The following is a 21,393-nucleotide window of genomic DNA, read 5'->3' on the forward strand; positions in this document are numbered from 1 at the left end:
AATGCTCATATACTTTAATGTACTATATACGTATACATATAATATTATGTAATCCTCGTATTAACCGTATAAGGTATTTGCTATCATGAAATCAAGGTTCAGAGAGATTAAATAACTTGTCAGAGTTCACAGAATTCTTAAGTGACATAGCTGGGATTCAAATCCAAGCCCATGTCCTCAAATATTATACTCTATTTGCTGCATCCTGCACAAGCACTGTAGGAAGGTGTCAAGAGAAGGTGACACCTGAGGGGGCTCTCAGAGGATAACTAAGCATCTATCAGGCACATATGGGAAAAGGCATCGCAGTAAGAGGAACCAGCACATGCACAGTGAAGTGAAAAAACAGTGTTTAGGCTCAGCAAGTGGCACAGAAGGAGATTCCCACAGAGGAGGCTCAAAAGCTGGCCTCCAGCCACTCTGTGAAGGGTTACAGGCTGTGAAACTCATGTTCTGGGGTCACTGAGAAACACCTTTAATCTAATATTGGCATAATCAGAGCTGTGCTTTAGAAATTTACATTCAGCAGCCCCTTGTAAGTAGTCTGGAAAGAGAGCCCTGACAAGGTAGTCAGATAGGTAGAAAAGGATGTTAGCCACTTGTCCAGTCTTTGGCCAACTCTGGGACTCTGGTCATCTCTACATTCTTTTCTTTTTTTTTTTTTGAGACAGAGTTTCGCTCTTGTTACCCAGGCTGGAGTGCAATGGCGCGATCTCGGCTCACCGCAACCTCTGCCTCCTGGGTTCAGGCAATTCTCCTGCCTCAGTCTCCTGAGTAGCTGGGATTACAGGCACGCGCCACCGTGCCCAGCTAATTTTTTAATATATTTTTTTAGTAGAGATGGGGTTTCACCATGTTGACCAGGATGGTCTCGATCTCTTGATTTCGTGATCCACCCGCCTCGGCCTCCCAAAGTGCTGGGATTACAGGCGTGAGCCACCGCGCCCGGCCCTATATTATTTTCTAAGTGATGTCTTGAAATTGGTGGCAATCAGAATTGTCATCTCTATATGAACTGGGTTATACTTCCTGAATGAAGACTTCACTGTGAGGAAAGTTTCAGCTGATTTAATTACCTGGTGGTGATAGAACTCAAGCCACTGAGAGAAAAAGCTTGGCTCTTCCCTTTTGTTTCAGGTAATGTAACCACTTCTCTGTTTTCTGTAGATATTTCTGGATGTCCAGCAAGGTGTCCCACACACCCTGGAGACCCTAGGCCCTCTCCGCAGAGCTGGAGCTTCAGTACATTTATTTTTGTTCTAGTGGCATTCAGCTCCCTCATTCTCTTAGACACTCCAGCAAGACAGTCATTTTTTTATACTATTGTATAACTATAGTTTAAACTCAAATGCTTATTTATGTTATCTTATGCTTTTATATTAACTTTCTGCAGAAGGATACTCAGTATTAAAAGAAATTCTCAGCCCCAATTTTAAACCTGAAAAAAACCATACACAATACAAAATCTGTTTGAACAAGTGCCTAAAATAGAGAGTGAAGTCCTAGGTCTTGCCTTTCAGAGTCCCCCTAACTGCAAAATGTAGAATGAATCTGCCTTGCCAGATTGTCAAATGCCTTCATCTTCTCTTCTGTTTAAATCGTGACCAAAAATTTACTTCTGAGGGAAAACTGGTACTATACTAAGTTTAACATTGCTTCACACTAAGGAAGGTGATTAAAATTTAAGGAGAGACTAGAATCCAGAAATAGTCCCCCACATATACACAGTCATTGATTTTTAATAAAGGTTCAAGGGCAAAATAATGAAGAAAAGATGGTCTTTTCAATAAATGGTGCAGAAACAACTGGAAATCCACATATGCAAACGAATACACTTCAATCCATGCCCTTGTACTTTTAGTTAATCCAAAATAGAAACCTCCGTTTCCTCCCTCAAAAAAGCTTCTAGAGAAAACACAGGAGAAAATCTTTGTAACCTTGGGCTCACAAAGATTTCTCAGGTATGACACCGTAAGTATAATCCAGAAAAGAAAAAAAAATGATAAACTGGGTTTCATCAAATTAGAAATTTCTCATCTTCAAAAGACACGGTTAATACCTCACACTCATGAGAATGACTACTATCAAAAAAACAGAAGATAACACGTGTGATGAGGATGGGGAGACAATGAAAGCCTTGTGCTGTGCACTGTTGTTGGGAATGCTGTGGAAAACAGTACAGAGGTGATACAGTTTGGATGTCTGTCCCTTCCAGATTTCATGTTGAAATGTGATCCTCAGTGTTGAAGGTGGGGCCTAGTGGGAGCTGTTTGGGTCATGGGCGCGGATTCCTTATGAATGGTACCCTCCCCATTCAAATGAGTTATCAGGAGATCTGATTATTAAAGAGAGTCTGGGACCTCCTCGCTCTCTCTTGCTTCCTCTCGTGCCATTCCCCTTTGCCTTCTGCTGTAACTATTAGCTTCCTGAGGCTACATCAGCAGCCAAGCAGATGTTGGTGCTATGCCTGTACCGCCTGCAGAACCCCAAGCCAAATAAAATGCTTTCCTTTATAAATTACCCAGTCTCAGGTATTCCTTTATAGCGATGCAAAACAGGCTAATATAGGAGGTTCCTCAAAACAGTACAAATAGAATTACCATATGATCCAGCGATTCTGCTTCTGGATGTATACCCCAAAGAACTGAAAGCAGAGATTCAGATACCTGTGTTCATAGCAGTAGAATTCACAATAGCTAAAATGTGGAAGCAACACAAGTGTCCATCAACCAATGAATGGATACGCAAAGGTGACATACATACACAATGTACCACTATTCAGTCTTAAAAAGGAAGATAATTGTAACACATGATACAACATGCATGAACCTTGAGGGCAGTATGCTAAGGGAAATAAGCCTATCACAAAAAAATACTGCATGATTCCACTTACATGAGGTAGCTGGAGTAGACAAATTCACAGAGACAGAAAGAAGAATGGTGGCCATCAGGAGTTTGGGCCAAGGAGAATGGGGAGTTATTGTTTAATAAGTAGTTTCATTTTTGCAATATGAAAAGACTTCTGGAGATGGATAGTGGTGACAGCTGCACAACAATATGCATGTACTTAATACTAATGCATTGTACACTTAAAAACAGTTAAAATGATACATTTAATGTTATACGTATTTTATTACAGTAAGAATTTTTGGAAAAAAATACACTGCTAAGAGAATAAAAATATAAACCATAGACAGGGAAAAACGTTTGCAAAACACATATTCAACAAAGTACTTGTATACAGAATTACATTAAAAACCCTCAATAATAAGCACTGGAACAATCCAGTTTTTAAAAAATGGGCAGCAGTTTGAACAATTCACCAAAGAAGTTATTTGGACAGCATATAAACACATAAAAAGAATTTCAGCACCATCAGAGATTTGGAAAATACAAAACGAAACTATGATGAGATACCACTAAATATCTACCGTAACAGCTAAAATTTAAAAACTGACAATATCAAGTACTGACGAGGATGTAGATCAACTGGAAGTATCATACATTGCTGCTGGGAATCAAAATGGTACCACAGAGAATATTTTGGGGGTGATGGAAATATTCTCTATCTTGATTGTAGTAGCGATTATACAGCTGTAAGAGTTTGCCAAAGCTCATGAAACTTTTTAACCTGGGTTACACCAAAAAGAGTAATTTTTACGGTATGAAAATTTACCTTTATATATATATATATATATATATATATATGTACGTTTTTTAATGAGACATGGTCTTGCTCTGTCGCTAAGGCTGGAGTGCAGTCGTGCAATGATGGCTCACTGCAGCCTCCACCTCCCAGGCTCAAGCAGGCCTCTGCCTCAGCCTCCTAAAGTGCTGAGACCACAGGTGTGCACCACCACACCCTGCTAATTTATTTTTATTTTTTGTAGAGATGGGGTCTCACTATGTTGTCCAGGCTGATCTCTAACTCCTGGGCCCCAGTGATCCTCCCTCAGCCTCCTAAAGTGCTGGGATTGCAGATGTGAGCCACCACACCCAGTCAATAAAAATTAAACTTAAAAAAATTCAAGGAGAGAAGTCAGGCCTATGTAGTGATACAAGGTCTACTATGCAGTAGAAAAACTAATGCTTATCAACAAGTGTTCATACATTATATAGATTTAATAGCAACTCAAATGTTAGACTTATTTCATGATTGCTATGAAACATGTCATTCTAACTAAAACACAAATAAATATGTTCAGCGATAGCCTCAAAAAGAGAAAATAAAATATGACTCTAACTGAAGCCTTTGGGATTAACGTCAGTGGTTTCTGACTTGTACATAAGGGAGCCAGATACTTAGAACAAACGTATAATAGGCTAAGTATGACAGCTAAATCTTGATCAAAATACAGACAGAGATATTATGTACAATTTAAAGTACAGTATGAATTCTTATTGGTACTAAAAGGCTACATTTATTCAAGCCATGTTGACAAGGCAGTGCAGTCTGTTCAAGACAGACTGAAACACTGAAAGCTTAAATACTAATTTTGAAAGGTAAGAACAGCATCAGTCATCAAATATTAAGCTGCTTCTCTTCAATTTTAAAAGTGCTTTAAATAACAGGATTTTAAAACATTTTGGCAAACAGCCTTAATATAAATTGTAATTACAAAGAAAGCTTTCAGTTTTTAACTAGAAGCAGCTACTCAGAATCAAAATGAGCTATTACTTAGGTGATTACATAATCCCTAGCATCCAGAAAGGCCACTGTTTATTAGGTCCTGGTTTCAGAGGACTAAACCACCAGTGTTTCCAGTCCTGATTCAAATACAAAAACGTCGACATCACTACCTCGTGCTACAAACAGTTCCTAAGACTTTGCTCCATTATTCGATATTATTTCAGAGCCATAAAGACAAGTATTTGCTTAGTTTTATTTCAAATAAAGCACTGAATATGCATCCCTATTTTTTAAATACAGGCAAATATATGTTAAGAAATTAAAGGAAAGAACTATATAAAGATAGTGGATTTTTAAGAGAAAGATAGGACATTAAGATACTGAACTTTAAACGTCTGGTAAGTCAAGAGTTAAGATCTGGAAAGTAAGTTCTAAGATATATAAGTCTTTCAACATTACCCAAGAGAATCCCTTCACTCCCTTTTTTGATAGCTAGATGCTGCTTCCCTTGGGACTATGTATTACCATTAAAGCAAATGAAGAAACCTTTCTGTGTGTGTGTGTGTGTGTGTGTGTGTGTGTGTGTGTGTGTGTATTTATTTATTTATTTTGAGATGGAATCTTGCTCTGTCACCCAGGTTGGAGTGCAGTGGTGTGATCTCGGCTCACTACAACCTCCATCTCCCGGGTTCAAGCGATTCTCCTGCCTCAGCCTCCCGAGTAGCTGGGAATACAGGTGCGCGTCACCACGCCCAGCTAATTTTTGTATTTTTAGTAGAGACGGGGTTTCACCATGTTGGCCAGGATGGTCTTGATCTCTTGACCTCATGATCTGCCTGCCTTGGCCTCCCAAAGTGTTGGGATTACAGGCGTGAGCCACTGCACCCGGCTTTGTGTCTGTATTTAAATCTACAATCATTTATGACAAGAGTTTCCTGACCATGGCCAGCTCCTAGCTAATAGCCCGGTGAACCCACTGGCACTTTTATTTATCCCCTCAATCCACACCCTCAACATCACCAAAAGGGAAAAAGCCATTTACTTCAGAATTAAACTTCAAGTGGTGTGGTCCCTTCTGAATACCCAGTGCTGCCATGCCAGATGGCGTGCTTCCCCAACCTGGGATGCTACAGTCAAGTACAGCCTGGGGCAAGTTTCTGGAGCCCACAGACCTACTTTCAGGGTTGCCCAGACTGGAAGCAGACTCTTCTAGTCACTGGCCAGCAAGCCCTGTCTATGCGCCATGAGTGCTAAATCCAGAGATAAGGTCCTTTGTGTTTGTCCCAAGAAGATATTTCTATTTACTTAAATGGATGCTTTCTTAAATAAGAAACAAAGTGAAAGCTATTAGGTTAAACATGCTTGCTAACCAAACAGAATATTAGATTTAAAATACATTTAAGTTAGGACACTCAAGAACTTGAAGCTAAAATTTTGATGTTAAGACCAAAGCTTGTGAATACATCCCATTAAGGTTGGTTAAATAACAGTTGTCGCTCATGCCCTACTGATCTAGACTTGATTTCACAGTGAATTCATTATCTTTTCTCTTTTAAGGGATAATGAAGATTTTCAAAGCACTGGTGAATTTGACTTTTGTATTAGCATAATACTGAAATAAACCTTTAAAATGGCAACTTTCTAATTCTAGTCTTCCTTAAAATACTTAATTTGGATAGGTCTAAAAGTTAATCAGGGGACTTCTGCCTCCAAGAAGATGGAGTAGACATACTTCTTCTTCTGTTTCCCACTAAGTACATCTGAAAACCCTGGACATTATATATAAAATAAACATTAAGAGACTGTGAAAGATGGAGAGAAGAAAGCAGATCAGCCAGGGACCTTGAATCCTAAAGAACAATAGGGTGGTGATTTCCCTGGGTTTTCTTTCTGCCTTGTAGATCCTGGACTTGGAGGTAAAGAAGCTGGCTATGGGAGAAAACTCAGAGTGGCAGACAAAAAGAGTCCCAATAAAAGCCTAAAAAGGACCAGAAAAGGGGCTGTCTAGCAACAGAAATCATTCAGACAAAACTGCTCTACTACAGCCAAATATCACACCCATCCCTCCTGCCACGCACCTACTCATGCCAGAGAAAACCTAATGGCTACCTAGAATTCCACCCTCATAGGGTGTAATAAGGTATCCTACCACCCATGCTGAAGTGGTGTTAAAGGTGGCCAAATATGAAGCGGGGACTCATCCCTGAAAGCTGGTAATGAGCCCCCTCCTCTCCCAGTGGTCAGTGGAGACACATGGCCAACCTGGACTTCCACCTCTATCCAGCAGTAATGAGGTGCTCCCCTTACCATTGAAGGGGTCTCAGAGGAGGCACAGGAAGAGTCAGGGCTTTCACTAAACCCAGTGGTAATGAATGCTCCCACTGCAGTACAGTAGAGACCATGCAGAAGCCGAACTCCCTCCCTGTCCAGCAGTAGGTCAGAAGAGGCCAAGAGGGGAGCCTTGACTTCCACCTCCATCTGACAGTAATAAGCCAGTGCTTCCCCCTTCCCTGCTGGGGGCATGTCAGAGAAAACCAACCACAATAGAAGGCTTAAATGAGACCCAGAGTCTCATAACATAATACAAAAATGTCCAGGTTTTAATTGTAATTTGCTTGTTAGATAAAAAACAAGGACTTCTCAAATTGAATGAAAAAAAAATAATAAATGCCAACACCAAGATGACAGAGATACTACAGTTATCTGATAAAGATTTTAAAGCACTCATGATTTTAAAAAATGCTTCAACAAGCAATTAGGAGCATGTTTAAAGCCTGGGCAACATAGGTTGACCCTGACTCTATGAAATATACAAAACATTAAGCCAGGCAAAACAAAACATGTGCCTGTAGTCCCAGCTACTAAGGAGGCTGAGATGGGAGGATTGCTTGAGCCCACGAGGTTGAAGTTGCAGTGAGCCATGATTACACCACTGCACTCCAATTCCAGCCTGGGTGACAGAGAGCCTCAGCAAAGAAATAGTCTCAGCAGAGAAGAAGAAGATATAAGAAAAACCAAATGGAAAATTTAGAACTAAAAAATATAATAATTGAGATAAAAATCTCAATGGATGTGCTCAATAGCAGAATAGAAGAAACAAGGAAAAACCCAACAAACTTGAAGACAGAACAACAGAAATTACCCAACTGAACAACATGGGGGAGAAAACCAGAAAAGCTCAGTATGGACAAACCTGTGGACTATAACGAAATATCTAACATTTATGTCATCAGAGTCTCAGAAGGAAAAGAGGAAGGGCAGAGCTGAAAAAGTACTCAAGAAAATAATGCCTGAAAACTCCCCAAATTTAGCAAGAGACAGAAGCCAAGAAGCAGAATCAACTGCAAACAGAACAAACTAAAAAAAATCCATGCCAAGACATATTGTAACTAAACTTCTGAAAGCTAAAGATGGTAGGCCCGCTTTGGAACACAGTTTGGCAGTTTCTTACAAAACAACAAAATACTCTTAGCATACAATCCAGAAATCATGTTCCTTAGTATTTACCCCAAAGAGCTGAAAACTTACATCTACACAAAGACCTGCATACATATGTTTCTAGTAGCTTTATTCATAAGGGCTAAAACTTGGAAGCAACCAACACGATCTTCAGTAGGTGAATGGATAAACTGTGGTACATAACAGACTATGAAATATTATTCAGTATTAAAAAGAAGTAGGTTAACAAGCCATGAAAAAACACAGAGGAAGTGTAAATGCATATTACTGAATGAAGGAAGCAAATCTGAATGGCTACATACTATATGATTCCAAATAGATGACATTCTAGAAAAGGCAAACCTATAGAGACAGTAAAAAGATCAGTGGTTGCCAGGGATTGGGCAGGGGAGAGAGAGATGAATAAGTGGAGCACAGAGCATGTTTAGGGCAATGAAATTATTCTCTATAACACTATAATGGTGGGTACATGTCATTATACATTTGTCCAGACTCATAGAATATAAAACCCCAGGACTAACCCTTATGTTCTTGGACCTTGGGTGATGATGACATGTCAACATAGGTTTATCAATTGTAATAAATGTGCCACTCTGGTGTGGGATGTTGATAGTATGGGGAGCTATGCGTGTGTGGGGTCAGGGAATATATGGAAACTCTGTGTAATTTCTGCTCAATTTGGCTGTGAACCTAAAACTGCTTTTAAAAATAAAGCATATTTTTAAAAAGTATTGAACTGAATGGAAACCAGAAAAGCAAAATATGAAAATTTGTGTGACACAGCTAAGGCAGTGTTGAGACAGAAACTTGTGGCACTAAATGCATAAATTAGGCAAGGGGGAAACTTCCAAATCAATCATCTAAACTCCACTCCAAGAACCTAGAAAAAGAAGAGCAAAATAATCCCAAATAAAGCAGAAGGAAGGAAATAAAGATAAGAACAGAAATCAACAAAGTTGAAAACAGAAAAACAATTAAAAAATCAATGCAAGAACTGGTTATTTGTAGGTCGGGCGCGGTGGCTCACGCCTGTATTCCCAGCACTTTGGGAGGCTGAGGTGGGCGGATCACAAGGTCAAGAGATCGAGACCATCCTGGCCAACATGGCGAAACCCCGTCTCTAGTAAAAATACAAAAAAAAAAAAAAAAAAAAAAAAAAATTAGCTGGGCGTTGTGGCATGTGCCTGTAGTCCCAGCTACTCGGGAGGCTGAGGCAGGAGAATCGCTTGAACCCGGGAAGTGGAGGTTGCAGTGAGCCGAGATCGCGTCACTGCACTCCAGTCTGGCGACAGAGCGAGACTCTGTCTCAAAAACAAAAAACAAACAAACAAACAAAAAACTGGTTATTTGAAAAGAATAAGAAAATTGAGAAAGCTCCAGCAAGACTGACACACAAAAAATAAGATGGAGAACACACACTGTCAATATCAGGAATGAAACAGGGCATATCACTACAGATTCTGCAGGCATCAAAAAGATAATAAGGGAATAGTTCCATACACACAAATTTGACAACTTAGATGAAATGAATCAAATCTCAAAAACAAAAAACTACCACAAGTTACCCAACCTGAAAGAGATAATTTAAATAGCTCCGTAACTATTAAGAAAATTCAATTTGTACTTTAAAAACTGCCCCCTATCCCACATACCCCTGAGAAAAATGTCCAGGGCCAGATGGTTTCACTGGAAAATTCACACCAATTCTACATAATCTCTTCCAGAAAACAGAAGAGCGGTAACACTGATGCCAAACCAGATAAAGACAACACACAAAAAAAGAAAACTGCAGACCAACATCACCTACAGACAAAAAAAAAAACCTTAACAAAATATTAGCAAATAAAATTCATCAATATACAGAAATAATTACACACCACAACCAAGTAAGTTTTATTCCATGGATGCAAGTCTGGCTCAATATTCAAAAATCTGTTTAATCTATCACATTAACAGACTGAAGGAGAAAAATCACATGATTACACTAATTGTTGCAGAAACAGCACAAGATAAAAGTCAACATCCATTCTTAATTAAAAACTCTCAGAAAAATTGAATTAGAAGGTTACTTCCTCAACCTGTAGACATCTATCAAAAAACCTACAGCTGACATTATAATAACGATAAAAGATTCAATGGTTTTCCCCTAAGATTGGGAACAAGGCAAGGATGTCCATTCTCACCACTCTTGTTCAACATACTGCTAAAGTTCTAGTCACTGCAATAAAGCAAGAAAAAGAAATAAAAGGCATACAAGTCAGAAATGAAGACACATAAGTGTTATTTGATGATATATTTGTCTATGTAAAAAACCTCAGGGAATCTATAAAAAGCCTCTTACAACTAATAAGTGAGCTCAGCAAGGTCACAGGACACAAGATAAGTACTCAAAAATCATTTGTATGTCTATATATTAGCACTGAACACATGGGCACCAACACAAAAAATACAATTTACAATTGCTTAAAAAAAAAACACTCTACAGCACTATAGGAGGACTATGGGCAACAATAAAATATAGTTTTAAATAACTTGAAGGAGGATAATAAATGCACCCAACACAAAGAAATGATAAATGTTTGAGATGACAGATAGGCTAATTACCCTGATCTGATCACTATGCAATGTATATATAGAATCATTATATACCCCACAAATATGTATAATTATGATGTATCAATTAAAGATATATATGTATAGTTTAAAAATAACACTTAGATGTAAATCTAATAAAACATTAATAGGACTTGTATGCTGAAAGCCTGATGGCAGAATCAAAGATCTAAATAAATAGAGATGTACTGTGTTCATTGATTGGAAGACTTAATCTAGTAAAGATGTTGATTCTCCCCAAATTGATACACAGGTTTAATTTAATTCCTATCAAAATCTCAGGAAGATTTTTTGTAGATATAGACACAAGTATTGTAAATTTTACTTAATCCGGCAACAAAACTAGAACAGCTAAAACAATTTTGAAAAAGAACAAAAGTTGGAAGGATCAGTCTACTCTATAGCATGACTTATTATTTAGCTACAGTAATCAAGACTACACAGTATAGGCAGGGGGATGGACATATAGATCAGTGAAACAAAATAAACCCAGAAGCAGGCTCACATAAATATGCCCAACTAATTTTTGGCAAAGATGCAAAAGAAATTCAAAGGAGAAAGGACAGATAGCTTTTTCAACAAATGTAGCTGAAGCAACCAGACACCCAGAGACAAAAAAAACTGAACCAAACTTTCACACCTATTAAGAAATGGACTCAGAATGGACCATGAACGTAAATGTAAAATTATAAAACTTGGAAAAAAGCATAGAAGAAAACCTTTGGGATCTAGTGCTAGGCACAGAGTTCTTAGACTTGACACCAAAAGTACAATCAATAAAAGGAAATATTTATATATTGTACCTTATCAAAATTTAAAACTTTTGCTCTGCAAAAGACTCTTGTTAAGAGGATGAAAACCCAAGCTATAGGATAGAATACTTGCAAACCACGTACCTGAAAAAGGATGAATATCTATATAACATAAAAATTCTCAACACTTGACAGTTTTTAAAAAATCCAATTAGAACATAGGCAAAAGACATGAAGGGATAGCTCACCAAAGAAGATATAAAGAAGAAAAATAAGCACATGAAAAGATGTTCAGCATCATTAGCCATCGGAGATACGCAAATTAAAACCATAATGAGCTACTACTACATATCTATCAGAATGGCCAATATGAAACATAGTGAAGTGATCATTACTCAAGGTGATGGATATCCTAAACACCCTGACTTGATCATTACACATTCTATGCATATAAAATATCATATGTACCTCATAAAAATGTACAAATACTATACATCAGTTTTAAAAAAATAAAAGAAAAAGGTAACTCAGAGGAGTTCCTTTGTGGCAACAAATGAGTTCTGTAGTTTGTGATGGTGGTTACACAAATCTAAATGTGTTAAAGATACACAAAGCTATTAAAAAATGAATTCATGAAAAAACTGGTGAAATGTGAGTAGGATCTGTAGTCTAAACAACTGTATTTGCCAATGTCAATTTCCTGGTTTTGATAATGAAATATACAATTATATAAGATGTGACCATTAGTGGACACTAGGTGATGGGTACATGGGACCTCTCTGTATTATTTTTGCAACTTTTTTTGAGTCTATAATTATTTCAAAATAATTTTTTTTTCAATAGTGACAACACCAAATGCTGCTGAGGATGCAGAGAAACTGGATCACTACATTGCTGGTGGTTATGTAAAATGCTACATTTACTCAAGAAAACAATTTGGCAGTTTCTTTAAAAAGTAAACATGCAACTACCATATATGATCCAGCAGTTGCACACTGGGCATTTATCCCAGAGAAATGAAGACTTAAGTATAAACAAAAACATGTACACCAATGTTTATTGCAGCTTTATTTGTAATACTCAAAATCTACATATCATTCAAAGAGCGAATGGTTAAAAAAACTGTGGTATAGCCATGTCATGGAATACAATTGAGCAATTTAAAAAAAAAAAAGATTATTACAAGGAACAACCTGGAAGAATCTCCAGATAATTATGTTGAGTGAAAAAAAGCAATTCCAAAAGATCACATACTGTTTGATTCCATTTAGATAACATTCCTAAAAAGATAAGATTTTAGAAATGGAGAGCAGATTAGTGGTCGCCAGTGGGTTAAGGAGTGGGGCAGGCATGGGAGGGAAGCAGTGTGACTCTAAAGGGCAACAGGAGGGATCCTCTTGGTGATCAAATTTTTCTGTGCCTTGAGTATATCAATGTCAATGCCCTGACTGTGATACTATACAGTTTTACAAGATGTCAGTAATAAGAGAAACTGGGTGGACAGCATAGAAAATCTCTGTGATTTCTTAAAACTGCATGTAAATTTAGTTATCTCCAAATAAAAAGTTTAATCTAAAAAAGTTAATCAATCTGAATCTGCTTCAAATCTGTTTCTGTCATCTGAAATAATTATTACTTCCAAAAATCTTCTTTGCTATAATTTTGTTAGCAGTCCAAAGTTTAGTTTCTGATTTAAAACTGAGTATTACAAACATTTAAAGGAAACATACCTAGCACGTGAGGCCAAAATATCTGCAAATTTTCCTGCAGAAATCTCATCAAGGACACATATTAGCTTACCTAATCATTAACTGTTCAGCTAGCATTGATATGTTCTAGCTAATACTGCATACTAATTGAGATTTTTTTGGTTTTATTATTGTTCAATTCCCTCAAATTATATTTTCCCTTCAAAGAGCTATGAGAAATTTCTTTTTTTAGTTAAACAATTTCATCTGTAAAATGACTACATTTCACTAATATTTAAACAAAAGGCAAAGTTTCCTCTCCCCAGAGGAATCTCTGTCGTCCAGTCCTCTTCCTGAGGAATATTTGTTGTCAGTTTATTTCCTTCCAGATTATTTTTTCTGTATTTCTAAACATATGCACAGTTGTGTGTGTGTCAGAATGATTTTTTTTTTTTTTTTTTTTTACAAAAGTAGGAACCATACTGTTTATACTATTCTTCAAAATTTTTTCCTGCTTTAAAACATCTTGAAAATTCACATATCGGTATGTTTAGATTTAATTTAACTCATTCTTTTCAACTGCCTCGCAGTATTCTGCTATTGATGTATCATAGCCTAATCATTCACCTATTGACACTTAGGATGGTTCTAATACTTGCTATTGCGATCAGTGTAGCCGTTAAGTGAAAATCCTTGTACATGTTTCTCTAAGCACAAATGAGGTTATTTCTCTAGGACAGAAACTTAGAACAGGAGCTTTCAATGTGTGGTTGATACTGCTGATTGGCTGAACCAACACCTGTTCCCACCTACTTTCAATCTTCTCTCTGCCTGCCACCCACAGTACAGGCTGGAAAAGCTGGAAACTCACTTTCTGCACTCTGCTTGCAGCCAGGGGTGGCCACATGGCCTGGTTCTGGCCAATTAAACATCAGCAAAAGTTTTCTGGGCGGTCCTTAGGAATATTTTTGTGTTTTTGCTTTCCAGGTAAAAGGAGTACACAAGACTGGCACTGTCTCTTTTTCCTGCCCTAAAGGTGGCTGTGGTGTTTGAAGGGGTGGCAACCATGCTATAACATGAGAGAAAATCAGGAGAATCACTATGATGTTGGCTCTGGTATCAATGCATTGCTGAACCAAAGCTATCAGCCACCTACCTCAGACGGCTTATTATGTAGGAAGAATAAACTCCTATTGGTTTCAGCTGCAGTAAATCTGGTTTTCTGTTACTTGCAGCCAAATGTGTTCCTAATTGATTCAGTACTAAATTACTCTCTAAAAAGTCTGTACTCACTTTATTCTCTCACAAAAGTCTATTCAGTCATTTTCTAAACCTTTGTCGACTTTGAATATTGACAGTCATTTAAATGTTTAACCAAGCTGATGCATGAAAATGTTTCACATGAAGTAGAGCACCATTTCATATATTTGTTGGCTATTCAGATTTCTTCCTCTATGACTTTCTCATTCCTAACTCTTGTCCACTTTTCTACTGTACTGTTTGACATTTTCTTATTAATGCATAAGAGGAAATCTCCAGATTGCAAAGTAGGCTGAGTTAAACTTACAGGGAAATTTGTCTCTATCTTGACATTATCAACCAAATCAAACACAACTGTAAGATATGAACCTTCTGTGACAGGCCAGGCTGACAGTGACAGACATCTCTGAGTGGTGCACCGCCACGTGGGCAATGTGTCTAGAAGTAATTCAACTCGGTGCAAAATACCGTGCTTAGCACTTCCTTTGTAAATCTACGTCTAAAGGAAGATTTATGGAATGGTGACACCCTGGTGAACCAGGCAGAGTCTTCAATATACATCATCTCTTTGAACCCTCAGGTCACACCCAAGGGGTGGTCATTACTATTCCTGTTTTACAGAATAAATGATCAAAGTAAACATTTAAAAACAATAGTTTCTTTCCTATTACAAAACTTAAAATATTCCAGGCCCAATATTTTTAAAACAAAATAGTTGTTTATCTAAAAATAAAATTATATAAAATGCATTTTTACATAATTTTACATAATTTTATGAGCCTATCTGAAGACATCAACATTCTTAAGCTAGAAACATAACTGAACCTGTTTGCTGGTTTATAAATCTGAAGAAACTGTTCCAACATTTGGCTCTAGAGTTTATTACCACATTATAGGTAACCAAAATTACTTTCATTTTTTTAAAGTGAAGAACTAAATTGAGTAGGATTTCAATGCTTCAGCAAGAAGGATCTACTAGCCAACCACCCCACCCCAAGGCTGCAGGTAAAGAATTCCCCTAATCAGTTAACAAACAACCAATCTGACACTGGCAAACAAACAAAATAGGCTGCTAAAGATAATAAAAGATGCCATGAAAAGTAATGTAAACAACTTGAACAGAATAAGCACTATCCTGGAGTATTTGTACATGGTTTGGATTCTGGATAGATTGATTCTTTGTTTTAAAAATCCTAGCAGCCAGAGGAAAAGGGAAAGTTGGCAGAGCTCCTGCTCCTGCTCCTGCTCCTGCTCCTGGAGTCAGGTGGGAGCAGCAGGAGGGCTGAGGCTCTGACAAACATTTCCCTGCTTTATGCTACACCTCTCCCCACAAGAGCTGTGGATTCTCTCTGGCAAAGTGTCACACAAAGCACTCAATCCATAGCTGGTAAGGAGCACAGGCAGCAAACCTCCTTGATGCCTTCAACCAAACCCTCCCTGAGGGCACACACCCTGCCAGGGCTCCAAGAACTGACAGCCCCTATGTCAGGAAGGCCAGATCACCAAGCAGCTGCCCACTTGGGTCCCAGAGAGACACGGGGATTTACCTGGAGCACTCTCTTGCAGAATTTTTTTCGACCATTTGAAAGGTACAGAAAAATACCTGGGAGAGTTTGAATTCTTTATTTTACATTAAAGAAATCCAGTCTGCAGACACACAGTGTTTGTGGTCTACGAAACTGCAAACAGATCAACAAATGCCCAACCTGAGGGTACCTGCTGGTTCCTTCCATTTTTCTGATGGGCTTGACCAGTGGCCTCCTGGGGAGAGGCAGAATATTCCCTTCACTCCCACCCTGCTTTCTAGCAGGGGCTGCACACCTCACCCACTGGCATAGCAAAGGTGGTAGCCCCTAGAAAGAAATCTGACTCATCCCCAAAGCCGGCTGTGGCCAGCTCAGGCCTGGAGAGGGGACAGGGGTTCTGGTGGGCTGCACCTGACCTCAGTCCAGGTGTTCATGAGGCGCATAACAGTAAGAGAATGAGGTAAGCTTTAGTCACCAGAACAAAAGAAGCCAGGTTCCTGGGCCCTTCAAAACAATCTGTCCAAGCCCCAACACACTAGAGGCACAGAAAGCTACAGGCATGTAAGAGAGGCGGACACGCCATGTCTCTAAGTGGGAACACAGACACCAAGAGAAAGGGCAAAAAGGCAACAGAATGGGGGACTAGGGTCAAAATGTGCCCAAATCAAACCAGGCACAGAAGCACAGTGCTGGCTAAGCCCCTGGCCAGCTCTCTGGGAGGGGACACTCCTGGCACCATAAGGGCCCCCCAAGTGCCCTTTAAAATGAGTCCTACACAGGGAAGGGAACATCACACACCAGGTCCCATGTGAGTGGGGGGAGCCTGGGGGCTGGGAGGGATAGCAGGGGCTCAGGGCTAGGGGAGGGATAGCATTAGGAGAAATACCTAATGCAGATGATGGGTTGATGGGTGCAGCAAACCACCATGGCACATGTATACCTATGTAACAAACCTGCACATTCTGCACATGTACCCCAGAACTTAAAATATAATACTAAAAAAAGCTGGGTCCTAAAAGGGCCAGGCCTTGTAAGTTCCTCCCAACAGGCTGGTGGCCCGGAGACAGCAAAGAGTGGAAAAGGGAGAAAAAGGAGATGGCTCCAAACTGCCTCTTCTCCCCCACAGGCTCCAGCACTTGCACAACCAACTAAACACCCAGACACATGGCCTCATTGTCTGATACACAGGAAGGCACACACATCTGTACACACTGGTTCCTGCTTAGGTGCACTAATGCACACAGCCTCACTGTGTGTAATTTACACACACACACACACACACCCAGTAGAGGGACACAACACATTCAATATGCCAGTTGGGTGGTGTCGTCACACAATCATACACACACACAAACTCTGTCAGGAGTGAACACAGAACCTCTCCAGGCTCATGCTCACGCACACACATTCCACAACCCCTCAGTCAGGCCCATACAAACCTCTAATACACACAACGCAAACTCACAGCCTGTCAGGAAAGAAAGCACTCAAATATCTCTAAGTGAGAACACAGACACCAAGAAAAAGGGCAAAAAGGCAACAGAATGGGGGACTAGGGTCAAAATGTGCCCAAATCAAACCAGGCACAGAAGCACAGCACTGGCTAAGCCCCTGGCCAGCACTCCGCTAGGTGCACAAACCCTTACAATCTTACAAGCGCTCTGTGAGGTGCACACACACCCTTGCAATCCCTCTGTCCCCGTGTGCGCACACACAGAGTGCACACACAGGCTCACAACTTCTCTGCGGGCGTGCGCGCACACAAACTCGCAACCTCCCGGCCAGATGCACACACACTCGCTCCCAGTCTCTCCGCCAGCGCCTGCACACTCACACTGGCTCGGTCGGCACACGCACTCTGGCAGCCTCGCTCCCCTGCGGGCGCACCCCACACCCACGCACCCTCCTGGCCGGTGCACCCCTCCCCCCCGCCCGTGCGGGCGCCCGGCAGTGAACTCCAGCGGCGCGGGGTGTGCGCACGCCCCCGGCCCGCGGCCGCCCAGCCGGCCTGCGTCCCTCCTCACCTTTCTCGCCCGCGCCTGGCCCCCGGCCCTCGTCCTCCTTGGGGTTGGTCACCTGGGTGATGATGGCAGGGCCGTCCATGGGTGCGCGGCACGGCGGTCGCCCGCAGGCCCGGCCCCCCGCAAGCCAAGCGCGCGGGGGCGCGGCGCGGGGGGCGCGGGGGGCGCGGGGGCGCGGCGCAGGGGGGCGCTCGCAGCCGCCGCCTGGGCGCGCCCGCCGCCCGGCCCCGCGCTCTGGGAGAGGCGGCCCGGGCCCGCGCCCCAGCTCCCGCCGCCGCCGCCGCTGGGCTCGAGCGGCCGCCGCCTCCTCACCATGAACCCCGGAGCCGCGCCCGGGAGAGCCGCGCACGGGGAGGCGGAGCGGGAGGCCCGGCGCCGCTGGAAGCGGGAGCGGGCGGGCGAGGGGGAAGGAGCGAGCGAGGGCGGGAGGGCGGGAGAGAGGGAGAGAGGGAGGGAAGGAGAAAGGAAGGGAGGGAAAGAAGAAGGGCGGGCGGGCGTGTGGGTGTGTCCCGGCCCGGGGACTGGCCTCCGCCGCGGGCTCTGCCCGCTCGCCCGCTCGTCTGGGGGGGAGAGGGGTGCGGGGCCGACAAGGGGTGAGTGGAGGGCGGGAGGGGGCGGCCGCGCGCGCGGGGGTCCGGGGCAGTTAAGTGGGGTGAGGGGCTCAGGCTGTAGCGGACGGCAGAGGGGCTCCGGGGGTAGAAGTGAGGGGTGTCGGGGGGCCTGCGAGATTGAGTGAGGTGAGAGGCCTGGGGTATGAGGGATGTGGGGAGGAGTCTGAGGCAGATGGGTGGGGTGAGGGGCGCGGGGGGATCCGCGGGGACCCGCGGGTGCTCCGGCAGGATTCGGAGGGGTGCAGTGTGGGGTCCCGGGGGCCGAGGGGGCATGGCATGGAGGCTGGAGCGAGGAAGGGGGCCCAAGGAGAGATGGTTACCGCGAGGAGGCGCGGGAAGGGCTGGGCTGGGGTGCTATGAGGGTGTCTCGGGAAGGTGCTGGGCAAGGGGCGTCCCGGCGCGGGAACCGAGGGGACTGGCGCGTGGGTGCGGAGGGAAGCGGCGTGCAGAAGTGGGAGCTGCCGAGGAGCGGTCCTGACACCCAGATGGTCCGCAGAGGGGCCCGGGCGCGGCGCTGCTGTGAGTGATGGAGGCCCGGGAGCGTGGGGAAGGTTTGGAGAGGCCAGGACTGCGCTGCCCCGGCTTGTGGGGTCCCTGGAGTGAGCAGGGTCGGGAGAGATCTGCGCAGAGAGGTGGTCTGCGGATGGGGCCAGCGGCTCAGGTCGTACGGATGCTGGTGCGTGAGGGGCGACAGGTCCTGAAGGACCAACCTCCTGACACGTGAGGGTGTCGTGACTGAGGGGGGACCTGGGCAGTGGGCATTTTCGGGTGCTGTGCAGCAAGGGGGCCCGGGGAGTCCGTCGAGGGCAGAAGAGTAGAAGACGCTGGTGGCGGACGGAGCTGGGCAGGGACTGTGCTTGCGCAAAGCAGCCGGCCACTGTCAGACCTAGGACGACGGCCAGAGTGTGGGCGAGAAAGGAAAGTACCCCCTTAGCCTGGGAGCGTCGGAGCCGTTGGGCGCCCGCGTCCCCCTCTTCCAACTTGCAGGCCACACTCGCAGCCCTGTAAGCCAGGGGGCGGGGTGGTGCCGCAGGAGGGCGGGTCCGGGGGGGGCGGGTCCGGAGCGCTCGCGCGCGCTCTCCACCAATCAGAAATGCTTGGGGGGGCCTACGGGGCGTGACGTCGGTAGGCAGGGCTCAGTGGGCGGCCTGCATCGAAGTGTGGCTTGTCCCCGCCTGCCAGGTTGCGCGCGCACATCGGGCCTTGCGGGCTTGTGCAACTCTTCCGTGGCTTCCAGGAGGCGAGGCCAAACAGGATCTTTCTCACTTCCCCACATCTCCTGGAGCCTGGAGCTGGAATGCAGTCAGGTCCCGTGGGCACGGGCGAGCCTCTCCAAAGTATTAAAGGACACTTCCGGGAGAGCCTTTGGCCTGTGGTCAGCCTGCAGACATCAGTGGTGGCTATACCTGTAGGAGCCCCATGAGGGTCCAGGTGTGGGAGGCTGTCCTGGGACAGGGCTCCTGTGGCCGCGGCAGGTGGGAAGGCACTCCTTCCCTGTAAAAGGTAGTTGATAGGCAAGAGGTGGGTGTTCTGCCCCAAACTTAGGACCTCAAGTGGCATTCTGACTCTGTGCGTGTGGGCGGGACCAGGTGTCAGTTGCCCTTGGGGCGTGCTCACGTGTGAGTAGCTGCTTTTCCAAGGGCACCTTTGGGACCCCAGTGAATCACCTGGGCAGCTGAGCCATGATGGTTGGAGGAGTGCCCTTTTAGTCACAAAGGCAAGCCCTGGTGTAAGTAGCCCAGGCTCCGCCCTTCTTAATCCTCCCAAGTACAGACCACATTAGGGCCCCATGGTACCCAGCATCTCCCTTGTTCTAACTTCTAATGCTCTTCACATTTGTTATGAGGATATGGCTGGCCTGGGACCTGGTGAACTCAATTTTCTCGAAGAAAAAAAAAAAAAAGACTTCTGAACTCTAAGGGGTCAGAGAAGGATCTTCCAGAGATTGCTCAGTGGGGAGGGCCTGGGGATATGGTTCTACAGTTTTTGGTCATAACCACAGAAATTAGCATCTCTGCTGTCTGGTTGATGAAGCACCTCAAACAGTCCATCAGCGAGGGCAAGGTGATGGGAACATTTGGAGTCACTGATTCACATGCTTGAGGGCTGGATCCCTTGTTTGGGAGGTGGGAGGTACTTCCAGAGCTTCTGTTCACTTAGTCAAGGCTAGCTCAGAGCTCAGTGGTACAGGGCAGGAGGAAGTCATTTTCATATAGAATCTTTCTTGCTTGGCCTGTTTTGTAACAATGACTCCCCAGGACCCTCCAGTAACAATTTTCCCTTACCTGCATCCTCTGCCATCCTCAGGTTCCTGAGATCACCTTGAAAAAAAAACACGTACCTTCACTTAAGTCTTTGTTTCAGGTTCAAGCAAGAAAACAGCTTGCTATCTTTTATGACCTTGTTCCCCTCCATTATGCTGTTCATTTAAAATTTTGATTGATTGTTTATTTTATCAATATTACTAGAATCAGAAAAGCATCACCTATAGCCCTATCACCATCCTTTAGTCAATCTCTAATTTCCTCCATTTCTCCCTGTCCTTGCCCATATGCTGACATAATTTCATGTCGCTATAAAAAAAGCCATGTTTAAAATTATAAGGTTAGTATTTTTCTATGTGGTGACATAATTGCTGTAAATACCATTATAAGTGATTGCATAATACCTTACTGAAACAGTCTTAGATAACACAGTATTTTGGTTTTACTCATGAAGGGAAGATTCAAAATTGTTGGGACAACTGACTAGCTATGAGGAGAATGTATGTCTTTATCTCAGTTCTTACAGGATATTCAAGATAGGTTGAATACTTAAATATAAAAAATTAGCA

General features: G+C 43.1%; 1 protein-coding gene across 1 annotated transcript in view; it reads right to left on the minus strand.

Moving 5' to 3' along the window:
* The window catches only part of CTDSPL (CTD small phosphatase like), a 128,137-nt gene extending 109,777 nt beyond the window's left edge, over positions 1 to 18,360 (minus strand). Inside the window, exon 1 of the mRNA XM_064360140.1 lies at positions 17,953 to 18,360. Within this exon, the coding sequence (XP_064216210.1) occupies positions 17,953 to 18,031 (79 nt within the window). The 5' untranslated portion in view covers positions 18,032 to 18,360. The remainder of the gene's footprint in view (positions 1 to 17,952) is intronic.
* Positions 18,361 to 21,393: the final 3,033 nt, after the last annotated feature.

The sequence above is a fragment of the Aotus nancymaae genome, unplaced genomic scaffold (genome assembly GCF_030222135.1).
Source record: "Aotus nancymaae isolate 86718 unplaced genomic scaffold, 86718_ANA_hifiasm-v0.15.2.pri h1tg000038l, whole genome shotgun sequence".
In the NCBI taxonomy this organism is placed as follows: Eukaryota; Metazoa; Chordata; class Mammalia; order Primates; family Aotidae; genus Aotus; species Aotus nancymaae.